This window comes from Caretta caretta, chromosome 13 (genome assembly GCF_965140235.1).
Source record: "Caretta caretta isolate rCarCar2 chromosome 13, rCarCar1.hap1, whole genome shotgun sequence".
Classification (NCBI taxonomy): Eukaryota; Metazoa; Chordata; order Testudines; family Cheloniidae; genus Caretta; species Caretta caretta.
Genome location: NC_134218.1, coordinates 3,630,715 through 3,654,005, shown reverse-complemented (window position 1 = coordinate 3,654,005; position 23,291 = coordinate 3,630,715). Strand labels below are relative to the sequence as shown.

Sequence of the window (23,291 nt, the reverse complement as noted above, 5' to 3'; positions counted from 1 at the left end):
GCAGGAACGAGCCCTGTGGGGTGAGTGCTGGGCAGGACCCAACCCCCTCCCCGGGCGCAGGACCACCCCAGGGCCCCCAGACTATTTACTGGGCCCTGACTTTACAAATGAGTCCTGAGCCCCCAGAGGTTGAGAACCGCTGAGCTCCAGCACCCCCAGCCACCCGCGTCTCAGGGCAGCTCCAGGACTGGCTTGGGTCCGTGCGAACCCTCTTTCTCTCCCTACGAAGCGGACACAGGGCAGCTCGGGACCTAACCAAACGTGTCTCCCCCTGCGCCTCACTAGGCTCCGCCCCGAGGTTTGGTTGGTCAGCTACGGATCTGGCTCTGCCCGCGGCGGTGAGGCCGCTCAGCCCCTGGGTCGTGTTACACCCCTGGGGGCCGGTGCGCTTCTCGGGGCTGGTTTCCCCCGCCTGGGAGCTCGGCTCGCAGTAGGGTTGATCCTTGCTCCCTGCGCCGGGAAGGGAGGCCGCGTGTTTGTGAACATGCTCCCAGAGAGCCCGGGGAGTGCGGGAGACCGGCCCGGAGCGAGTTCGAGACACAGCGAGGTAAGAACAGCGGGCTGCGGGTCGGCCCCTCTCTCAGACCGATGCAATCTAGCTGGGGCAGGCAGCCAGGGGGTATTTTTAGGGCTTCAGGAGTTTTTATGACTAAGGGAGGCGTTTATGTTCGGTTGCTGATGGCACTCAAATGACCTAAGTGCACGGAGATGTGGGGACCTTCCGATATCCCGAGACGTGGTGGCGGGGGGGGGGGTGTGTTAATATCTTTTATTGGCTCAACTTCTGTTGGTGAGAGACACGCTTTTGACCTGCCCGCAGCAGCCCTTCTGCAGGGCTGGGAAAGGTGCTCCCAGCAAACTGCAAGGTGGAGCAGAGGGTTTAGCATAAGTAGTTAGCACCTGTTGTAAGACAACACTCAAGGACGAGTGACCTGTCAACACCTCTGCAGTCTGCTGGGGGCCCTGAAAAGAGGGGGAGGGATTTTAAAAATGGAGCTGCAATGGAAACTGTTATTTAAACAACTAAGCATTCCCCTGCAATGCATGCAAGCCAACCATGGTAGCCGGAAAGTGAAACTGTCTATCAACAAAAGGGAATCCCACTTCACTAGATCTTTGCTGCAAGCTCTGAAAATTGGCCAGCCAGACACATCCATAAACTTCTTTGCACCGAGCTGAATGATGGACTCTCTCATCTGCCTGTCTCCCTTCCCCTAAAATGTTCCCCTGCACCTTGTCCCCGATCTATAAAACCCAGTGGACTCTGGACTTTATTCTGTCCCTGGATCAGCAGCGGTGATGCTATGTGAAATTCGCACTTATGTGTTATTATCGTGAAGCCTCAGTGGAAAAAGAAGAGCAAAACGGAGTGTTATCTGAACAGATCAGTGATTCACTGGCACTTTCGGGCTAGATTCTGAGCGTGGGTAAGCCAGTGGAAATTTGGTGTTTTCGCAGACGTACACCAGGGTACATGAGAGGAGAACGAAGCCATTAGTGTCCGTAACTAGATTCATGTCCACAAAGTACCAAAGCAGCTGATCCCAACAGCATGCAGTCAAGGCAGAAGTCCACCTAACAATAGTCCCACCTGGGTACACAGGGGACAAGGACTGAAAATATACTGGCTGGGAAGAGCAGGAATGGAAGTTGCATTTGTGTCTCAGACTCCTAGCAGAGTTGGGCATCTCACCCACTAAAATGCTGATACAGAAAAGTCCCTCTAGCAGGAACGTGCCCAGATGCTGCACAGGCCACGGATTCAAGCCCAAGGAGCACACATGGCTCTTTGCTCCCTGCTAGGCTGGAGCGTGGCGGGCGGGCTGGGGTCACATACTCAGGCCTGGAAGGAAGAAAGAGGAGAGCCTCACGTCACAGACACCAATTCCTCTGCCTGCTTCAGATTGTGGAGTCCTCGGCCCAAGTGGCAGCTGCAGTGGCAGGGATCATGGTTGGGGTAAAGCTGAGGCTCTGGCAGGGCTGGCTTTACCATGAGGCGAACTGAGGCCGCTGCCTCAGGTTCCAGACCGGGGGCTGGGGGCACTAGGACCCAGAGCGTAGAAGATGGTGTCTGCCGCTGGTGCGTCTGGATTCTCTCTGCTGGAGATGCACAGAGAGGGTGGAGCGCTGGGCTGGAGGGAGGAGGGCACAAGAGACAGAACAGGCAGGCAGGAGAAAAGGGGAGAGGGAATAACAGAAAGCAGCAGGAGAGAGAGGAGAGAGGAGCCTCTTATGTACCTCTCTAGCACCCCCAGGAGCCTGGCCTGTTAACCCCAGCCTCTCCAGGAGCTTTCTGTTTCCTGCTGCTTCGCTGAACCCACTTGAGGAGAACAGGCCGTCAGCTGGAGTAGTAGGAGCCAGTTAGGCCCTTAAGACACTGATGTCTCCCCTCGCTCAGGCCCTGCTACCAGCCTGCTTATTTGTCCCCTTCAATTGAGTGTTGAGAGACACTCTAGCTGGCACAGAACAGCAGCCATGCGTGAACGAAGAAAACGCCCGTCTGGGGCAGCACTCAGAAAAAGAAAGCAAGCAACGGAAGCTTTTCTATCTAAGCAGGAAGGAGCTCTCCTGAGATACATAGACACAAATGTTCAGGGTGAGCCTTCCGGCCCCAGGGAGGACATGAGTGGTGCGGAGATGCCTGATCTTCCAGTCAGTCAGAGGGCAGTTGACCTGGCAGCTACTGCAGCATCCGTATCTCCATCTCCAATGGATGTAGCCATGCACAGTCCTGAAGAAAAGTGTAGATCAGAGGAGAGTGTGGTGGAGGCGCAAGAAACAGCTGCTGCTGAGTTTAGTTCCTTAAGTCCAGATGATCCAGGACTGTGGACCCACTTGAGCAGTAGCCTGAGGGACTTCCTTGTACTGCATGGGCCACAGCAAGTGAAAAACTTCATGTTCCCCAAAGACCATGAAAACAGAAGCTTCCATCCAACACATTACTGGCGTGAAATCCTCAATGGTGACAAAGTGGAGAGGCCATGGCTTATGTACTCAGAAACCCAGAATGCTGCATACTGTTTTTATTGCAAACTCTTCCAGTCTAATGTCCCAGCCACATTGGGTTCTACAGGAATAAAGGACTGGAAAAATCTGGCGAGAAGGCAGCAAGTCACCAGAGAGCATTCCACAGGTAGAAAGAGCTTGAGATGAGACTAAGGTTTAAAGGCCACCATAAGACGATCAGCATCAAGAGAAGATTGCATCAGCATCTGTTTACTGGCAAAATGTTCTGAAAAGGCTCACTGCATTGTGAGAATGCTTGCTACCCAAAACTTAGCCCTGCTTGGCACTTCAGATCAGCTGTACGTGCCAAACAATGGAAACTTCCTTAAAATTGTGGAGCTGATGACTGAGTTTGATGCTGTTCTCCAGGATCATCTAAGAAGAGTCACCACCCAAGAAATGTACACATACCACTACCATGGAAAAACAATTCAAAATGAGATCATACAGTTACTGGCAATAAAAGTCAAACAGAAGATTGTGGCAGATCTGAAGTCAGTAAGATATTACTCTGTTATTCTGGACGGCACGCCTGACATCAGCCATATGGAACAAATAACTTTAATGGTGCATTTTGTAACAACAACAGAACCTAGTGAAAATGTCCCTGCGATGGTGACGGTCAGAGCATTTTCTAGAATTTATTGACATTGATGATACTACAGGAGCTGGTATGACAAATGTGCTTCTTAAAAAGCTGGAAGAGACAGGAATTGCGATTGCTGACATGAGAGGACAGAACAGAGGAGTGCAGACACGGATCCGAGAGTTAAAACCTCGAGTTTTTTTTGTCCCATCCAATTCTTATTCATTGAACTTGGTGGTCAGTGATGCAGCGTCAGCTTCCAGTGAAGCTGCTGAATTTTTTAATCTAATTCAAAGCATCTCTGGATTTTTCTCTGCATCAACTCATCGATGGCAAATTTTGAAGCAACATCTGGGAACATCCTCTCTGACACTGAAACCACTGAGTGCCACATGATGGGAAAGTCAAGTGGAGGCAATAAAGCCTACCAAACACCAAATTGGGAAGATAGATGATGCCATAGTTGCCATTATGGAGGACAGGGCTATGACAGGAACTGTTTATGGGAGAACAGTGGCAGAGGGAAATGGAATCACCAGAAACATACATAACTTCAAATTTCTGTGTGGCTTAGTGTTGTGGCCTGACATACTGTTGAAATAAATGTTGTAAGCAAGAGACTCCAAGGTGTTGACCTTGATATATTTGGAGCAATGGAACAACTGGACAAAGCAAAGTCATACCTACAGTCTTACCGGTCAGATGAGGAATTTCAAAACATTCTGAAGCGTGCACAGAAGTTGGCAGAGGAACTTCACACTGAAGCTATTTTCCCACCCATTCAAGAACACAAGAGTCACCGAAGGAGAAATTTTGATTACGAGCCACGGGATAATCCCATAAGAGACCCTAAATAACAATTCAAAGTTGAATTCTTTAACCAGGTGCTAGATTGTGCAATACAGTCAGTTGAAGAACATTTCATGCAGCTCAAGGAACACAGCAGTATATTTGGGATGTTGTCTGATATTCCAAAACTCCTCACGATACCTGAAGAAGACCTACACCAGCAATGCAGGGCACTAGAGACAGTGTTGACACATGATGACATGCGCAATATTGATGCGATTGATTTAGGTGATGAACTGAAAGCCCTTTCAAGTTACATTTCAGCAGGATCAATTCCAAAGGCTGTTCTGGAATATATGTGCACAAATAAGATGGCCACCCTCTTTCCAAATGCTTTTGTTGCTCTGTGCATACTTCTAACACTTCCTGTAACAGTTGCCAGTGGAGAACGCAGCTTCTCCAAGCTGAAGTTAATAAAAACACATCTACACTCCACAATGACCCAGGAGAGGCTGGTCGGCCTTGCAACCATCTCAACAGAGCATGAGCTAGCCCAGACTGTGGACCTTCAGGAAGCAGTTCAAATCTTTGCAAGCAAGAAGCCACGGAAAGCACCACTTTGATTATTCAAACAGATACAAATGCCAGTGTTTACTACGCAGACAAGAAATGTTACATTTGCTGTTCAAGCGTTTGAAAGTGAAGTGTTCCTTAAAATTTTTGAACAAGGCATTTGAAGTGGTTAGTTCTCCTTTATTGGGGTAGGCAGCAGAGCAGGACCATGAGAGGAGTAGAACAGGAGGAAGGCAGAATTGAGACCTTTCAAAGTTTTGGCCCAAGCGAGGGGGCATCATTTGAGCTCCTCATCTCAGGTGTCAAAATGTTGTGGGCCGGCTCTGGGCGGGGTTGGGAGGATATCCAGGGATGGGAAGAGCAAAGGCAGAGAGCAGGGTTGCGAACATCTTGGGCGCATGTGTCAGTTTGCAGTGAGCGGGGCTCATTTGTGTCTTGGTTCCAGACGCAGCCGGCACCACTGTTGTTCTGCAGGAAGCTCTGTTACGCCATAGGGGGTGCTCCATACCAGCTGACAGGAAATGCCCTCGGGTTCTTCCTCCAGATCTTCCTACTGGACGTTGTGCAAGTGAGCAGCCGCTTTCTCGCTGGATGGTGGGGCTCGGAAGCAGAGAGGCTCCGTACAGGAGTGTGGATGTGGGGGGCAGTCTAGGTGAAAGTGGGTCTTGCAGCTTATTCTTGAGAAGACCTTGATAGTGCCGGATGGTGTTCTTGGAAAGACCTTGATGGTGCCCCACAGCGTCAAGTGCTACGATTTCATCAGGAGCCTTAGATCCAAAGAGCTGCAGGAGGAGGAGGTGTGGGGGGGGGGGGAGGTTTCCATGTCATTCCAGTTCCCAGAATGATAGCCTGGAATTCTGCCCAGAGCTGGCTGCTCCAGGGCCGAGTCATTCTGACTCTTTCCGCCTTTGGCTGGGATCTTTGTTCACTTTCATGCTGTGGCCTGATCCAACTGTTTGTCTCTCCCAGTTGGAACCGTTCCATTCCTCTCTGATCCTTTTCCTTGGGCGAGCCTGGGATGCAGTTACAGACCCCGCTGTCGGCTTCCTGGTCAGCAAGAGCCCCAGAAGGAAGCTTGGCAAGCTGATCCCCTGGTGAGCATTGGGGGCTGAGGCTGAGTGGGCGTTGATTTGGCTTTGGAGGTCAGGCGCAGCCTCTTTGTGGACTGGGACCAAAAGCCTCTGGCTGTGCGCTTACAATGGGCAGTTTGATTCTTGTTAGTGCTCCCCCTTTTCAGTGAGCTGTAGCTCACGAAAGCTCATGCTCAAATAAATTGGTTAGTCTCTAAGGTGCCACCAGTACTCCTTTTCTTTTTGCGAATACAGACTAACACGGCTGTTCCTCTGAAACTTGTAACAATTGCAGTTCCTGCAAGATTCACTAAATATTCAAAGTGACTGGAGGGTTGATACCCAGTGGCTCTCACCTGTGTTACATGGAGCCCTCCAGACAATCCGCTAAGCTGTGGGCAGGGGAGAAGCTCTCCCATGAAGTGAGCAGCACAATACACATGTAGCGGATCGCTGCTCTAATATTTAACCCCCAAGCCTGCAGTTGGGTCCATGTGGCTGGACCCTGTCCCCATGGATCCCACTGCTGGATCAGGGCCTTGAATATTCGAGCAGGGGCTGAGATAAGTGGATCTGGGGCCAGCACAGTTCTGCTGCTGCCCATCTGTTTTTTTCCTTGCGTTGAGCAAAACTACCCTCCCCTGCTCACCCTGATCCTGGAGAGGGGTGCCAACTTTCTAATTGCACAAAACCGAATACCCCTGCCCTGTCCCCACTCGCTCCATCCCCCCTTCATCTCTTGCTTGCTCTCCCCCACCCTCACTCACTTTCACCGGGCTGGGACAGGGGGTTGTGGTGCGGGGAGGGCTCCAGCTGGGGGTGCAGGCTCCGGGCTGGGGCAGGGTGTTGGGGTGAGGACCCCGGATGGCCCCTAGGTGCATGGGCAGCCAGGGAGGCTTGATGCACTGCCCTAGTGTCTGGAGGTGCCACCCCTGCAACTCCCATTGGCTGAGAACCGCGACCAATAGGAACTGCGGAGCTGGCACTAGGGGCAGGGGCAGTGTGCGGAGCCTCCCTGGCCGCCCATGCGCCATGGGGCCACAAGGTGGCTGCTTCTGGAAGCCTTGCAGAGCCAGGGCAGGCAGGGAGCCTGCCTTAGCCCCGCTGCACCACCAACTGGACTTTTAACAGCCCGGTCGGTGGTGCCAACCAGAGCGGCCAGGGTCCCTTTTCTACTGGGCGTTCTGGTTGAAAAGCAGACACCTGGTGACCCTAATCCTGCAGGGGATGAGCTGTGGCATGGCGAGCAGGAAAGGAGGCCAGTGCATGAGGCAGTAATAAACCTGACTCTCACTTTGCTTCGGTGCTTGTGTCGAATCATCTCCGCTTGCCCCTGCAGGATTGTCTGCTCCACGCCGTTCGGGGTGGTCTTCTACTGCATGGTCTGGTCCACCCCCTCCGACGCCATGCCGGTCTCCCTCAAGTTCCTTTGGTACCTGGCCATGTACTGCTTCTTCCAGACGAGCATGAGTGTAAGGACTGCAACATCTGTGGCTAAGTGTTTTAGGAGCTGTCTTCACCTTGCTGCCGAGAACAGGCTAGGCAGGCTGTGGGTCCCGTTCTAAGCTGGACCTTCCTGCTTCTAAATGCAAACGTCTCCTACCTGGAACTGAAACAAGGCTGGATGTGTTTGTTTGCCATGTCACGGATGAGGGATGCCATTCTGAAGCACGCCGTGTGTGCGCGAGGTCATTCCAGCGGGGGTGGGGTGACACGTTCACGTTCTGTGGGGCGTGACCTCACACACACCGTGCATGCCAGGTCACACGAGCAGGGGCTGGGTCACCCAGGAACGCCAGGGGCCTGCCGCTACCTGCAAGCACCAGAATCTCTGGTATGCTGGGGGTGCCTGAGTGGCCCCTCTAGAAGAGGAACACAACCTGTAGGGGAGCTCAAAGCTGCTCTGGCTCCAGACTTTCCCAGCAGGGGGCGCTGTAGGGCACGGTATCTGGTTGGTTATATAGTGACGTCGTGAAACAGGGCAGTAGTTTTCGTTTTCACGGCTGCTGTCTGTAGTGGCAGCTCCTCCAAGGGGCTCACCTCACCAGAGGTGTTCCCGGGAGGGGAGGGCGGTGTCTGCCCCCAGAGGGTGGGATGTGAGAGACAGGGGATCCCAGTATCAGAGGAGAAGCGGCTGAGTTGTTTGGTATCTGAGCTGTTTTTCTCCCCAGTGCTATCATGTGCCGTATTCCTCCCTGACCATGTTCCTGGGAGGGAATCCGCGAGACCGGGACTCAGCCACCGCCTACAGTAAGTGTCTCTGCCCGGATGCAGGGTTTCCTTCACAGTCCCAGGCCTGTGTGAGTTCTCTCCAGTGCCTCACTCCATGCCAGAGGGGGTGTTGTTTCTGAATCTGGGTTTGTAATAGGGTCACACCGGACGTGAATTTGACCTGATACATTATAAAATATCAAAAAAACTCCCATACTTGGGATCCACATATTATTGCAGCTAAACAATAACTGGACTGCAGCGTTAACCAGGGACACTCTGACGGCTTGGATCTCAATCTCAGGGCACGTGGCATCCCTAGAAATTCTTCTTTTGTTAAATCAGCCCATCCACAGTGCAGGCAATATCACATGGCACGGGGTATGGTTATACTGAACTCACACAGGTCTTGGGCTGGTTGCTGAAAAGACTCTCTGTGTAGAAGCATTTATTAGACAAACAACTCCCATGGGGAACCAGGACTAGACTCTGGCCCCTCAGTTCCAAAAATTTAGGCCTCTACCACTGGAGTGAAGGGGGAAATTTTAGAGCAGGCAGAAATAGTAGATCTCTTATCCGCTTTGTGAGCAGCCACCAGAGGGGAGTCTCACCCTTTCAGGCACACAAAGCCAATACGTTACTTTGCAAGGCACATGCTGGCCTCCCTTTCCCTAGGGGATCTGCTCTAAGGCTCAGGCCACAAGACTGTCTGACCCCTCTCCCATTTGTCCTGGCTCTTGGCAGGAATGGGGGTGGAGGTGTTCAGCACGCTGGTCGGCTCGGGTATCCAGGGGCAGATAGTCGGCGGGTACCACGCCAGCATGATGAAAAGCTGCAGCATGCCCAATGGGACTCTGTACAACAGCACCTCCCCGGGGCTCACTGACACCTTGGAGAACACGGTAAGCACCTGGCGGTCTGCTCCCTGCCCCTCTGCAGAGCTCTGGGTGGGAGAGCGCTGTCTGCGCTCCCTGCAACTAGTGCCTAGGTTGTGACAGCTGCATCGGCTCTTGTCTTCCAGCGCAGGGCGTACGTGATCGCCTCCATGGTCCTGGGCTCGCTCTACTGCATGGCCTGCCTGATTCTCTTCCTTGGAGTGAAGGAGCAGCCCGGTTAGGTCACTTCTCTGGCTCCTCTTGCGATGGTTTGGAGGGTGCCCTGTGGCCGTGGCTCTGGGGGATGGGTGCAAGTCCTGCGGGGGAGGGAGCTGGGAATCTGCTGGCTGGGCGGGCTGTCAGGGGACACGGTGCCTGGCCTGCGGATGCGAAGGAGGCGCGTCGAGGGACATGGTGCATGCTTCAGTCTCAAGACTTTCGCCAGCCTTTGATGTGGGAGTTGGTGGCCTGTTGCTTTCCAGCCTCCTGCACCATCCAGTTCACGTCAGCTCTGAGGAGGCCACTCCCCTCGGCTGGGAGGGCAGAAGGAAAAATGGGGCCTCGGTAGGGCAAGGCCGGTCAGAGCCCCGGTCAGGCTGGGAGGCCGGGCCAAGCATGGCGAAGGCCTCATCAGTCGCTAGGCGTGAGGCGGCCTGGGATAGTGTTCGCGGCTCTCGGCTTCAACGCGTACAGTAATCACCACCGTCCCTGGGGGGTAGGGCTGGGGGTGACTCTGCTGCACTTCCCTTCTCATCCCTGCAGGGCCCCTCAGTCCCTTGGGAAAGACCCAGCTGCCCTTCTTTCACAGCCTGCGAATAATCCTGGGACACCAGCCCTATGTCCAGCTGCTCTGTGGCTTCCTCTTCATGTCCCTGGCCTTCCAGGTACCATCACACCCATGGCTGGCATGGAGAGAGGGGTGACTGCAGTGTGGGCAGTGGCTGGGCTTTCAGAAAGTCCTGGGGCAAAAGTATCTGAACAATGAGGAGAAGCAGGTCCCCGAGGTGTAGAGGAATGGTGGGGAGCGGCGGCTTGAAACACACAAACTGTGTGGGAGAAGAGGCAAGGAGGGACCTGCACAGACTCCAGGGGCTTTCTCCACCAGGCTGTGCCCAGCCCATGTTTAGGAGCCCACCAGACCAAGCCCCTGGCTCTACCTTTCCCATCCGTGCCCACCAATACAATCCCCCTTCATGCCATGCTAATAAAAGTGAGATTGTGGCAGCTGGGTGCAGCAGCCCCTGCTGTGGGACTGTTGTGATAAGACCACCGAGGGGGTGAGTAGGCCAAGAGAGATCCTGTGCAGAGCCTTTAACTCTAGGGTGCAGGTTCAAATCCATCTCAGGTCTGCAGTGATTGGAAGTTGTTCCTGCTATACAGTGTTAGGTGGCCTCTTGATCATCATGAGTCCCGTGTTCTCAGTCAGATTCCCCAGGGATGAGTGTCGGTTTCCCAGAAACCACCTCACCTACCTCTAACCGGCAGCCTCGGCAGAGAGACCAAGGAGTGAATGGGCAAAGAGAATGAATGCCCCCTTATTGTGAGGGGGGGTCTACCCAGGGCACATTGGCAGGCGGTATGGGGGCGTTTGCCCCATTGATGCCCATGATGTGCCTGCTCCATGAGCAAAGAGAGGGCGGCTGATCAGACTCTTTTCACCAGCACTGAACTCACAGGCGCTTTTATGGCTTTAAAATTGAAATAAAATGAAACAGCCCCCGAGAGGCAGGTGGGAGATGGAGGCCTGGTGAGACAAAGTGCAGGCGTGGGAAGCCAGCTAGTGACTCACTGGCTGAGTGCCGCATTAGACAGGTGGGTTCTGTGGTCCCTGGAAAAATGGATGGGGAGTCAGAAGTGTGTGTGTGAGAGATTGGGGGGCGGATGGAATAGGCATCTCCAGCCAGATGGTGAGGAGCAGCAAAGACCCATCTGACCTCCCAGCTTGCTGCACTGCAGGCTCCTTCGGGGCTGGACAGCAGGCCCAGGAGCTAAGCGCTGAGCGTCTGTATGTTCCCTTCCCAGATCGCTCAGGGGATCTTTGCCTTTTTCTGCACACACGCTGCTGGGCTGGCTGGGAGGTTCCAGCACTTGGTGCTCATCATGCTGGTACGTCTACACAGTGGAACCGGTCTCCCCTCACAGCCCCCCCCTCCAAGGCCAGTGATGCCCCCAGAGTGTACTCACAGGAGGGGTCAACCCCCCACCTATCCAGGGCCCCTCCCTGCTCTTTCACCTAGCATGACAGAGGTTGACACAGTGTGGGCAGCGCAGGGAGAGGGGATAATGGTGCCCAAGGCTGGTCTGATGGATTTCAGTATCTTTGCTGCCCATGTCCCCCATGCCATAACATGGATGTCTCCGGGGGAATGCTCCGAGGGTCCTGGAAGGCCTTGCTGAGTCTCTCCCTGTGGCTCTGTCTCCCCCAGGTCGTGGCTTCCCTCTCCATTCCCTTCTGGCAGTGGTTTCTGGTGCATTTTGGGAAAAAACCAGCTGTGTTCGTGGGCCTACCAGTGAGTTTCCGTTCTCCTCTGGCTTTAAATAGATATTTAAACTGAAATTCCTACAGCACTTCTGCCCTGCACCCTGCACCGCCTCCTTCTGGAAGAGGCTGGGACTGGGAACCCCCGCCCCCGGTCAGCCCTCCTACCCTGCTCCCTACAACTCCTGCTGCTGGGAGAGGCTGGGACTCGAGTAACTGAAAGCCCCGCCCCACCTGTGCTATATCTGCACCAGTCCTTGAGGTGACTCCTGCTGCATGTGGCCCCCACCAGAGTAGCGACGAGCACATCCATAGGCAGTTTCCTGCCCCATTCCCTAGAGAGTGTCCCTGAACAGAGCTGGCATTGGCGCCTCTGTGAGCCCCTCCTCTTTAGCACCCCCCCCCCGCTGTGGAACACGTGCCCATGGGGAAGGCGGTGCAGACACGAACGGAAACTGACCCAGCACCCTTACATGACACTTCCCAGCAAACACACCGGTGCAGCCACCTCCAGACCACAGAGGGCTCGCTGACAGCTGGTGTTAGGGGACTTATTCCTTCAGCCACTTACTTCCCTGGTCCTTCTCGCATGAACAGAGAGCAACAATACCCGAAGTCCAAAGGTGCAAACAATTCAGTGTTTATTGGGGTGAACTTCCAGCAAGCATGATTCCAGTTTCCTTCCTTAGTGTCCCCCTTCCCAGCTCTGATACCACAGAGCCTTACACCTGTGTCCCTGTTCCCATTCCTACCCTTAGCCAAACATGATTCCAATTTCCCCACCTCCATTCCCTGTTCCCATTTCCTCCCTTATCCACTCACTTCCTGATTGACTGCAGACTATAGTAAAACTTGAGTTCTGCTTAGCTATACCGTAACCAATCATTTTACTGAAATTTAACTAACCAATCCTAACATATTGTAACATGATTATTTAACCAATTATATCTCACCACCTTAATTAGTTTACACCCAGCAGTTAATTATACAGCAGACAGAAACAATCACAGAACCAGACAGAGATTATACAGACAAACAATGGGGAAATGGGGACTACAGTGATAGAACAACACAGAAATGAGGATTTCACATCCCAGCTATTGATAAGTGAGTTCTTGCCAGACAGGATGCTATCAGACTAAGTTTCCTTTTACATCTTCTAGGCACTTCCCTTTCTGTGGAGGCGATAGGCATCATCAGGACAGGATTGTATTCCTAACAGCCCAATAGCACCTTCATTCAGTGTGACTAGTTTGGGATGTGAGGAGGTGACCGGTCGCTTCCCAGCTGATGGCTGCCTCTGCTGCTTAGCCAAAGGTCTTAGCCTAAGCACAGGGCCTCAGGCTGTTGCAGTGAGAGAAGGGCCTTACACCGGCAGACAGTCATTTTGATTCTTTCTTTTATAGCTCTAGAACTAGCCAAGTGATAAGAATACACCTACATTCTTAGAGTACAGGCCTTTACCGACAGGCCTGAATATCTATACCCTAACAGCTGGCATCACCACCGCCCCCAAGGGCTGGCTGAAGATGTGTCACTGGGCTGAAACGCCCCCTGTGCTAATCAGACAGGCGCAGCTCGGGGCAGGGAGGGCAGAGAACGTGCAGGAGGTAGATGCGCAGCGTGCTCTGCTGCGATCTCTGCCACGCACGCTCAGCAGTGCCAACTGCTCAGTGCCACCTGGCTGCTTTGTGTCACACCGATCGGCCACGGCCTGGGCAGTGACCAGTATAGAGACTGCAGCATATGCAACCAATTCCCTTCCCCTCTCCCATACTGCCCTGGAGTCTCACATGACTGTTTGTTGGGTGTCCTTAACACCCAGGGAGAATAAGAAGTGTTGATTAATGCTTTGCATGCCCCTAGAGCAGTGGTGGGCAACCTGCGGCCTGCGGGCCAATCCGCTGGTGGGCCGCGAGACAGTTTGTTTACACCGACCATCTGCAGGTACGGCCGCCCACAGCTCCCATAGGCCGGGAATGGTGAACTGCGGCCACAGGGAGCTGCGGGCGGCCATGCTTGCAGGCGTTCAATGTAAACAAACTGTCTCATGGCCCGCCAGCGGATTACCCCCTTGGGCCACGTGCAGCCCACTGGCCGCTGGTTGCCCACCACTGCCCTAGAGCCTTCCACCCCTCAGGTTAATTAACTTGGCCTCCTGATAGCCCATGCAATGGGGACAGATAAGGCACAGGGAGGTTAAGGAATGGACGCGGGGCTGTCCAGGGAGTTTTTGCAGTGATGTCAGGGTTTACTGATGACATCCCAAGGGTCTGTGTTCACACCTGCGGTCAGCGTCAATGGGAGCTGGGGTGCTCAGCACCATGGACAGTCCCTTAGGGCTGTATCCACTGTGCTGAGCCCTGCTCAAAACCTGGCTCCCGTTGTGGGTGCTCACCACTAGGGGCCACGTTTACAAAGGGATTCAGGTACCTGAAGATGCAGATAGGCACCTAATGAGATTTTATAAAAGCACCTAGGCAGGTTATGTGCCTAACTCCCATTGACAGTCATGGCTGTCAGGTGCCTAACACCCACTGACAGCCATGGGAGTCAGGCGCCAACCTGCTTAGGTGCTTTTGTAAAATCCCACTGGGGTGCCTATCTTCATCTTTATGCACCTAAATCCTTTTGTAAATCTGGATCTAGGTGACTCACCCAAGGTCACATAGTAAGAATGGCAGAGCTAGAACCCAGGAATCCAGACTCCCAGTTCAACCACTGCACCACACTCCCTTCTACACTGGAATCGTATTTGAGTTCTGCTCCTGTGGGGGTTCCTATGGCACTCAGGTTTTCTAGTCATTAATGCAGCATTATGTTATCATCTGTCGAGCTCCGTCCATGCTCTCAGGGCTGCACAGAACACAGAAAGGAGAGATGCAGTCTCTGCCTCAAGGAGCTTCCACTGAGAATTAGACCATAGAGGGGGCACTGAAATATCAGAAATAGTCTAATGTCCAAGCAATGATGCAGAGTTGCTACTGAACTTGCATGTCTCTATGATGCAGGCAGCTCTGATGGGAGAAGTGAGCTTTAGTCCATGGTAGGTATTTGTGAGCAGAGGAGGGGTTTGCGTGGAGAGAGCGGGGAGCATGGTCTTGGGGTCCTGGGGAGTGAGGGCCACACGCATGCAGAAGAAAAGGAGCATAAGCCCTTCTCTCTCTCTCTGCTGTAGTTAATTATCCCTGCCCTCATCGTTATCACCCTAGTGAGCCACAACTTCCTGGTCTTCGTCTTCATGGTGGTATTAGCGGGATGCAGCCTGGCTGTCCTCTACTTGTTACCCTGGTGAGTGGAGCGGTTCTCCAAGCCACGGCTGGGGCTGCTCATTCCTGGACTGTTAAAGGGCTAGGTCACTAGGAGGAACAAACTGAATGGGGGGAAGGAGAGTTTGTTGGGAAGCATGGTTGATAAAGGCCTAGATGTGGGTGCATTCATCTGCGTGGCCAAATAAGAGAGCAAAGGGGGATGGGCACCTTTGTCGTGACTGTGAGTGGCATTAGACAGGGAGGTTTGTGTGTCACTGAGTGATTGTACAGCACTGGCATTGCATCAGTCTGCAAACAATGTAAACTCCGAGTTAGCTGCAAGCATGTGGCTCTGCTTTCATTATGCAAAACACTTAACTTCTGTCTTGTACTGCCCCCTGCAAAATAGCATCGAAGGCCCAATGTCCAGACTCATGCTAATATGTGCATACATTTGCACACCTAATTTGCACATGCAAGTGGAGCAGTTGGTCAGCTTAGGCACATAAGTGCACATGCAGTCTTGAAAACCTGGGTCCTACTGTGTTTTTTCCCCAAACCACAGTCCAAAGCTTTGGCCAGTGCTGGAGGGCTGCAGTGTCAGAAGCTCAGCAATGACTAACAGGAGAGAACCAGGGCAGGCAGTAGCGTTGGGTTTGACTAGCACCTTTACCGGGCTGTTCATCCCCAGGTCCATGCTACCGGACGCAGTGGATGATTTCAGGCTGAAGAATCCGAACTGTCTAAACCTGGAAGCTTTTTTCTACTCGTTCTATGTTTTCTTCAACAAGTTTGCAGGAGGACTCTCCTTGGGGATATCAACAATGAGCCTACAGTAGGCCTCAAACTCTACTTTCTATTTATCACTGGGTTCATGGTTACCCTGTGGGAGAGGCTGGAACAGGAACAGCTGGGAGCTCCCAATGGTCAGTGTTCTATACCATTCCCCACAGCCCCTTCTGCTGGAGGTGGCTGGAACCAGACTAGCTGGGAGTGCCCCATGGCCAGCTCTCCTGTGCCATTCCCTACAGCACTTCCTGCTCAGCAAACCTGTGAGTGAAGTCGCTGTTTGCTCCTTTCCAATTCTCTGCCATGACTTGCTGGGACTGTGGTGTGTGTAAACTTTTCCATTGCCAGCACTCTGCCCAGGGGCTCCGGTTTCTAGGGGAAACAAAGGCCAGTGTTTCCATGGAAGAAAGCTGGTGCTTTTTTCATTGTGCTTCTCTTCAGTTTTGCAGGTTACAGAGCCAGTGACTGCACACACAACCCCTCTGTCATCCTCACGCTGCGGATACTCATGGCCCCTGTCCCAATAACCCTGCTGCTCATTGCCATGGCCATATTCTGCTTCTACCCCATCGACGAGGAGAGGAGAAAACAGATGAGGGTGGAGATGGAGGCAGCTGGGTAAGTGCAGTGCCCTCTGAGGAGCGTTTACGTCTTCTTTGGTTCAAGCCTCCACACTAGAACTGCCTAATACACCTAGCACAGGTCTCCATCATGACTTGGAGGGATTCCCCAGCATGGGTATATTATAGCCACCTTGCAGTGGAATTCAACTCAGATCTCAATCCACACTCAATGGCAACCAGCTAGCAAATACTTCTACACCTTTTCCCAGTTAGGAGAGGCTGGGACTGGAAGAGCTGGGAAGTCCCCTATAGTCTCCACTCCCTGTAGAGATTCCTGCCTTGGAGCCGGGATTACTGTCTTTATTAAGGCCAGGTCGACACTACCGATTACTTCAGTATAATTTACGTTGCTCATGGGGTGTGAATAAGCCACCCCCCGAACGACATTAGTTACACTGACCTAAGTGCTGGTGTGGACAGGACTATATCAGTGGGAGAGCTTCTCCTACTGACAGAACTACCGCCTCACCTGGAGGCAGATTTATTATGACACCGGGAGAGCTCTCTCCTGTCAGCACAGAGCATCTTCACCAGACAAACTACAGTGGTGCAGCTGTGCCGATGTAGTGCTTCTAGTGTCGACTAGCCCGTAGACTTTTATTCAGCACACTGGGGTTTTTAAAGTTCTTTATACAATGCAATTCCACCAGTTCCAGGGGTCTGCTGCAGGGCGTCAGCTTGGGGCCTCCTCATGCTTCAGAAGAAGGCTGAATTGGGAAGCTTCAGGAGGTATAACATGGCTGGCCAGCAGTGATGGCTCCATCAGATGTCTTCTCTCCACCCTGTACATTGAGATGGGGATGACTAGAACAACAGCCCCCCATTTGCTAGCAGGCAGTGCTACCTCAGGAACAATTGGAGATATGGGTCCTGAAATGTGTCTCCGAGCCAGAGTGATTGTCCCCCCGCTCCCTTTTGTCCCCGTGCCTAGATATTTGGGGAGAAAAGGAGAATTTGCCAGGAAATAAACCCCCATTTGAAGCCAGGGCACTCCATGTTGATGCAGTGGGACTGGGTCTGGGACCAAGCATCGCATCCTCCCTCTCTCTTTTTAATGTGGATTTTAAGTTGGATTTCATATTAATTTCTATTCTTTTTAACAGTCATTGGGTAAAGAATGAAAACCCAGGATAAACTAAACCTTGTGCCAATCTCGGGAAATTCACTTGGAAAGAATCCAGTATTGCTACATGTCCATGAGGATACATCAGTGTAATTTAAAGGCTCAGCTGCTTGTTGTTGCCGATTTTCCCCATCTCAAAGGACACAGCTCTGCGAGACCAGCCCTGCAGTGCTTCTGCAGGGAGGCCAGCAGAGTTGGTGGGACCCACAGCACTGCATTCTGCATGGCTTAGCTTTTGCTTTTCTGGCTGCTCTGGGACTCTCAAAACAGGACCAAAGGGTGGGGGAGATAGTTTCTCTTTGGAAGATCACGATCATTAGTACTGAGAGCTAAGTTTTGGGGAAAATACAATATTTTTAGGAAGGGTATTGTATGCATAATATATTTCTAGGTCATCAGACTGGCAAGATGAAGTCTCCTAGACTGTACTAACCCACCCATCTCATTAGGAACAAAGGAATTGTCACACCAGAACAGACAGGTGGTCCAGCTCATCCAGGATCCTACCTCTGATAGCGGAATGGTCAATGCTGGCTGCTTCAGAGGAAGGTGTGAAACACCTCCTTAATGATCCTGACTGAGTAATACTGTACCTGTGAGGAGATGGGGGAGGATTGGTCCTTTTGACCCCATGTGGTGATCAGTTCCTGCCTTGCAGCTCGAAGATTTACTTCTGTCAGGTTCCTAGGTAAAAGTAGGCAGGACTAGTGGCAAGAGCTTGGAATCCCAGAACTGAAGCCAGGGATCAGAGCCAGTACCAGAATCAAGCCGAGGGTCTAGCCAGAGTCAGAAATCAGTCCAGGGTCAATACCAGGTATCAGGGTCTGTGTTGGGTTTCCAGGGGTTGATTAGGAGTCAGAATCCGAGTCAGAGCAAGGTCAGTGCCAGGAGTTCAGAAGTATGGTAGCTAGCTAGGAATCCACGTTGTTGCCTGGACACTTCCTGGTATACCCCATGGGCATCTCTATGGTCAAAGAGCCAACCAGGGATCGCAAAAAGAAAAGGAGTACTTGTGGCACCTTAGAGACTAACAAATTTATTTGAGCATAAAGCTTATGCTCAAATAAATTTGTTAGTCTCTAAGGTGCCACAAGTACTCCTTTTCTTTTTGCGAATACAGACTAACACGGCTGCTACTCTGGAATCAATCAGGGATCGCTAGACCACTGTCAGTCAGGTCATCTGAGGTGGAATTTCCTCTGCAGGTTGTAGGTCACAGAGAGTGGCCCAGGAGACAGTGTAGGGATGGTGGTTACCTTGTAGCCCAGCAGGCCTGGGATTACAACCTCCCCCATGCAGAGCAGCTGACTCACTGTTCTCCAACCAGAATGCCAAGCCAAAGAGAACTGCTGAATTCAGCCACTTGGAACTCTGGGTTGGATACAGCGTAGTGATTTGAGATGGGCTGGGGAGTCACTGAGCTAGTTGCTCTGACACGCTGTAACAGCAGCATTGTGCCTCATGGGTACCAGGTCTGAGGTATTACTGCCAGTTATTGACAGGGCTGAAGGAACATGGTAGATGTAGGCTGTGAGGCTTGGAAGGGGTAAGGAAAAGTGGTTCACTGCCTGTTGTCAATGGCTAAACACCTGCCTTCATTATCTACCACAGAGATAATGGTACATTATCTGCCTTCATTATCTACTACAATATTTTGATCACCTGCTGGTGTGGCATGATGCTGTTCCTGGAGAGTCGCCAGTAGGATGATCCTAGTTCACCTTGTTTCCCAGAGGGCTGGTCTCCTGTATTTTTAAAGACAGAATCTATTATTCTATGGAAAGATGCCAAAGTTGAAGTGTAGAAATTTAAAAGAGAAGCACATGCCCAAAAGGAGAAGTATGCACGCCACACAACCTCTAGTATCACTATTTAAAAAACCAACCATGGTTCCCTGCCTTGGGTTCATTAGCAGGCAGTTCAGCTAGTTAGCAATCAGATGAAAGGGGTCGCAGGAATAGACTAAGCTACCTGTGATCTTGCTTTCTTAGCGGTTTATTACAAGGTCTGCCCTGTGCCTGCCATCCACAGGAGTGTCAAATTCACTCAATGGAAAGGGCTGAATTGCACTTTTAATGATAGTTTCTAGAACAGTTCTAAACTCAGCATCTTGTACAACCTTCAGCACACCACAGATCTCCCACTGCACAAAGATCAAGGTTTGGGTCTGGCCCTTCTGTCGTGACTAAACTTTCAGTAAGTAAAATTTAATTGCATTTGGCACCACGCATTAGCTTGTTATTTTTCAGGCCAGTGCTATTTCTGCCTTTTCTTTAAACCAGTGGCTCTCAACCCACAGGCGGCCCAATCAGCACACAGCTGCGGCCCATGTGACATCCTCAGGGCCATACAGGTAGTATTTTTTTATATATATATATAGTGTGTGTGGATGCAGCCCCATAACACACAGAGAGCTGCATACGAGGCCCCCAATGGCGAATAGGTTAAGAACCACTGCTTTAAACATTTGAGCTTGCAGCTACCCAATCTGCATACATAATGGCAGTTTTTGTGCAAATTAGCCCCCAGTTTTGCACCTACTTCATTTGAAAATCTGGTCCTTAAAGTGGCATCATGAGGCTTAAGAGTTAACCACACTTTCCGATGAATAGGGAAGATCCCACCTCAGAGCTATAACAGGATGTCTGCAGATAGCCTGGCAGGAAAGCAACATTATATCAGTTACACACAGATCACATTTACTTTGTCACGAGGGCCAGAAATGTAACTCAGGAAGGCCTGGTCTGGGTGTTTTGAACCTAGTGGGCTATGGGCCGTTGCTTCCCATTCAACATTGTTGTCTATGTATTTTGATGGCCTTTGTGTGCCAAGAAATGAAACATGATTCGTTCTCAAGCTACAAGTCATATGGTTGGCAAGAACTGTGTTAAGATGCATTTGCAATTGCTATATCACACCATCCGGGCTAGGAAGGATGTGTAGTGTGCTGCACCAACCTTCTAGGTGGATTTGTATTTGTAAATTTGTGTTTTCTGATGTCAGTATTTTTCAACTGTTTTTTTAATTATAAACTCAAAGGCAGATTTTTAAAAGTATTAAATCAGTGCAAACATTAATGTTTTCTCCCCTTGGCGTTTCTTGCTTTGCAAGCAGGAGAAGGCCTTGGTTCACAGCTCTCCCTACGGATCAGCCAGCTTGGTGGGGCACGGTGGGGAATCACTCAAGGAGAATCAGCTTGTTTCGCAGGTTGTAAAGTTTCACCATGAACTGAGATACTAGAAGCTGATACCTCATTCTGTTTCCTGGTGAGTGCAGACTGCACCGTGGTGTCACCAAGGCTGACCACTGAGATCTTCCAGCTCATCTCTCAGTCTCAAGCTGCCCTTGCTATGCATTTAAGAAAGTTACGTTAAAAAGATCCTGGTAATCCTGTGGGCATTGCAGGTGTACAGTCCACTGTTCAGTAAGGAGTAAGATGAGAACACCAAGCTCAAGGGGGATCTGAATCTGGGTTATCAGAGGTGACCAACTAACCCACCATGCCTTCCACAACAGTTAACGGGGAACAATGGACCTAATTTGGCTCTTTATTTTCCTTCTGAGCTTTATAGCTTGAACCAGTATTTTCTAACATAGCTTTGTGGTGGAATGTACACGCCTTCACATGCAGTCTGACAGGGAAGGGATTAAGGCAGGGCTGGAAGGTGACTGGGCATACTTGAAAATGGCTACAGCTATAAAGAGACTTGTCTCTCAGCTGGAAGGAGCTCTAGTTAGGGGTAAGATGTTTCTCCGGAGAGCACAGCAGACATGCTGACAAAGTGTTTGGCCAGAAGAGCAGCTAGATCCAAGAAAATACAGGAGGCCCTTTGTTAGAGCTTCGACTGTATGTGGGGAAGGTTAACTGGGCAAAGCCATTTTCCTGGGGCTCACTGTTTGAACTGGAAGAAGCCAGTTCTGATACTTCTAGGAGCCACTAAACACCTTTGCTATGTCCCAGCAGGGTAGATGGGACATGGAGAGCTCCTGAGAAAAGTGACTGAGCAGTCTGCTGTGACGCCAGAGTGGTGCTGAGAGCTCCAAGAGGCGCCTGAGGCAGCATGGGGTAATCACTGGCTGGAGTTATTGATAAGCTTTCAGCTTCACTTCTGCCAGTACACTGTGGTGGAAACTGGGTGTGAGCAGATGCCATTTTACTTTTCTAAGGATAATATTTCTGTGGTACATTGGTGGCACCAGTCTTCACCAGGGAACTTATTAACACACTACTGATGATGCTATTACATGAGATATAATCTCGCCTACTACTAGTGATCACTTCTTGTGTAATAGATCATTTTTACCTTGGGGGCTTAGGGCTATATTGAGAGGGGCAACTGACTGGGCAAAATATATCTAAATTTTTAATTGCTGTCTAAAGGGTTTGCAAGAGTTAGCACCACTACAGCTCCACCAGGGAGAAAGGATCCTCCTGTGATTAAACAGCAGGAGATCTGGACCATCGCTATTCTGCAGGTCATTTATGTGACCTCTCTGTGGCATGCTTTCACCATCTGACAACAAAGATGGTAACACTTCCTACCTTATAGGGAAGCTGGGCAGTTAAAATGACTAAAGTGTGCAAGGTGCTCATATATCTGAGTGATGAGTGTCATGAAAATACTTATAAATAAACAGAGCTGTGTCTTCCCTTCCTGCATCCTCACTCCCATTTACCAATGTGGGGAAGGTGAACACTACAGACTTCCAGAGCAGATCGCTGCTGTCCCCTTAGACAGAGATAATAATCAGCAGTGAGATGCGAGCGCTCCTTCCTAGTTCCATCTTGGATTTGGGCTTACCACCTTCCCTCTGCTGGCACTAGTCTGGTGGAAGTAGGGGAGACATCAGTCTGGCAAATAATAGAATGGGTGTGTGTGAATTGAAATGAAATATTTCTACAGTTAAGAGCAAAGCAAACCAGGAATGCTGGAGTTTGAATATCTTTTTTTCTAAAAGATTTGAGCAATGAAGTGCAATTAAAATCGTGTGTCCCAGCCTCTTATCAATTATGCCATGCATCTCCACTTGTCTTGCATTTTAATGCCACCTGCTGACAGCGTTTGCTTTTTGAATGCTCTTCCCTGTCTGTGAAGCATCCGTGCTCACTTTGCAAAAGTCAAATTCCTCCGCTTCAGATGAGGAAATAAGACTTCTAAATAGAAATAATCCAAAGCCACCAATGCAAAGTCACTCCTGGGTGTCGAAGAGATTTTTGGATAAAACAAAAAGCAAAGGAGGACTTGTGGCACCTTAGAGACTAACAAATTTATTTGAGCATAAGCTTTCGTGGGCTACAGCTCACTTCATCGGATGCATTCAGTGGAAAATACTTCCGATGAAGTGAGCTGTAGCTCACGAAAGCTTTTGCTCAAATAAATGGGTTAGTCTCTAAGGTGCCACAAGTCCTCCTGTTCTTTTTGCGAATACAGACGAACAGGGCTGCTGCTCTGAAACTTGGATAAAACAGTTGCTCATGTAATGGGGGGAAAGCGCCCTTGAATGCAGCGTTCAAAGCCTGAGGGCTCGTCTCCAGGTACAGAGCTACAGCCCTGATGCAGCGGCTGCGCCCTGTAGCGCTTTAGTGACGCTGCCCCCGACCAGCCCTGGGAGGCGAGCTCATGGGGCTCGATGGACAGTCTTACCCGCCTGCACTCCGCAGCGAGCCCGGCCTGGGGCGATCGGGGCGCGGGGCGCTACCTCGAGCTTCCCAAGCCCCAGCTCCTGGAGTCATGTGACTGCAGCGCCCCGGCTTCTCGCCTAGGGTCTCTTTCCTCTTCCCCTGAAGGGGGGGGAAGCGCGCTGGGACACGTGCCCGGCGCGGGAGAGGCTCCGCTCCGGGGGCGCCCGGTTCCCATGGCAACGATCCCGGCGCGCCCTGTGGGGCCAAGATGGCCGCCGTGCGGCGGCCCGACA

General features: G+C 51.4%; 1 protein-coding gene and 2 long non-coding RNA genes across 8 annotated transcripts; 2 read left to right on the top strand and 1 right to left on the bottom strand.

Annotated features, from left to right (window-relative positions):
• Positions 1 to 330: 330 nt before the first annotated feature.
• LOC125622076 (sodium-dependent lysophosphatidylcholine symporter 1) lies at positions 331 to 18,416 on the top strand. 6 transcript variants are annotated; one of them, XM_048819644.2, is made up of 14 exons: positions 333 to 547; positions 5,400 to 5,522; positions 5,924 to 6,048; positions 7,364 to 7,496; positions 8,196 to 8,274; positions 8,980 to 9,137; positions 9,257 to 9,347; positions 9,873 to 9,994; positions 11,133 to 11,216; positions 11,537 to 11,620; positions 14,768 to 14,880; positions 15,532 to 15,675; positions 16,071 to 16,247; positions 17,356 to 18,416. In XM_048819644.2, exons 1-14 carry the CDS (start codon positions 485 to 487, stop codon positions 17,384 to 17,386), a joined length of 1,527 nt encoding a protein of 508 aa, XP_048675601.1. In that variant the 5' UTR covers positions 333 to 484; the 3' UTR covers positions 17,387 to 18,416. The 6 variants fall into 6 exon arrangements, with proteins under 6 accessions (XP_074974755.1, XP_048675604.1, XP_048675602.1 ...); XM_075118654.1 differs by lacking the exon at positions 15,532 to 15,675 and having other exon boundaries at positions 331 to 547; XM_048819647.2 differs by lacking the exon at positions 5,400 to 5,522 and having other exon boundaries at positions 332 to 547.
• LOC125622079 (uncharacterized) lies at positions 12,206 to 20,026 on the bottom strand. Its single transcript, XR_007352644.2, has 4 exons — positions 19,917 to 20,026; positions 19,038 to 19,120; positions 17,969 to 18,059; positions 12,206 to 17,034 (listed from the first exon to the last, which is right to left on the bottom strand). It is a non-coding gene; the product is annotated as an uncharacterized LOC125622079 (long non-coding RNA).
• LOC142068788 (uncharacterized) lies at positions 20,017 to 22,029 on the top strand. Its single transcript, XR_012664668.1, has 2 exons — positions 20,017 to 20,641; positions 21,340 to 22,029. It is a non-coding gene; the product is annotated as an uncharacterized LOC142068788 (long non-coding RNA).
• Positions 22,030 to 23,291: the final 1,262 nt, after the last annotated feature.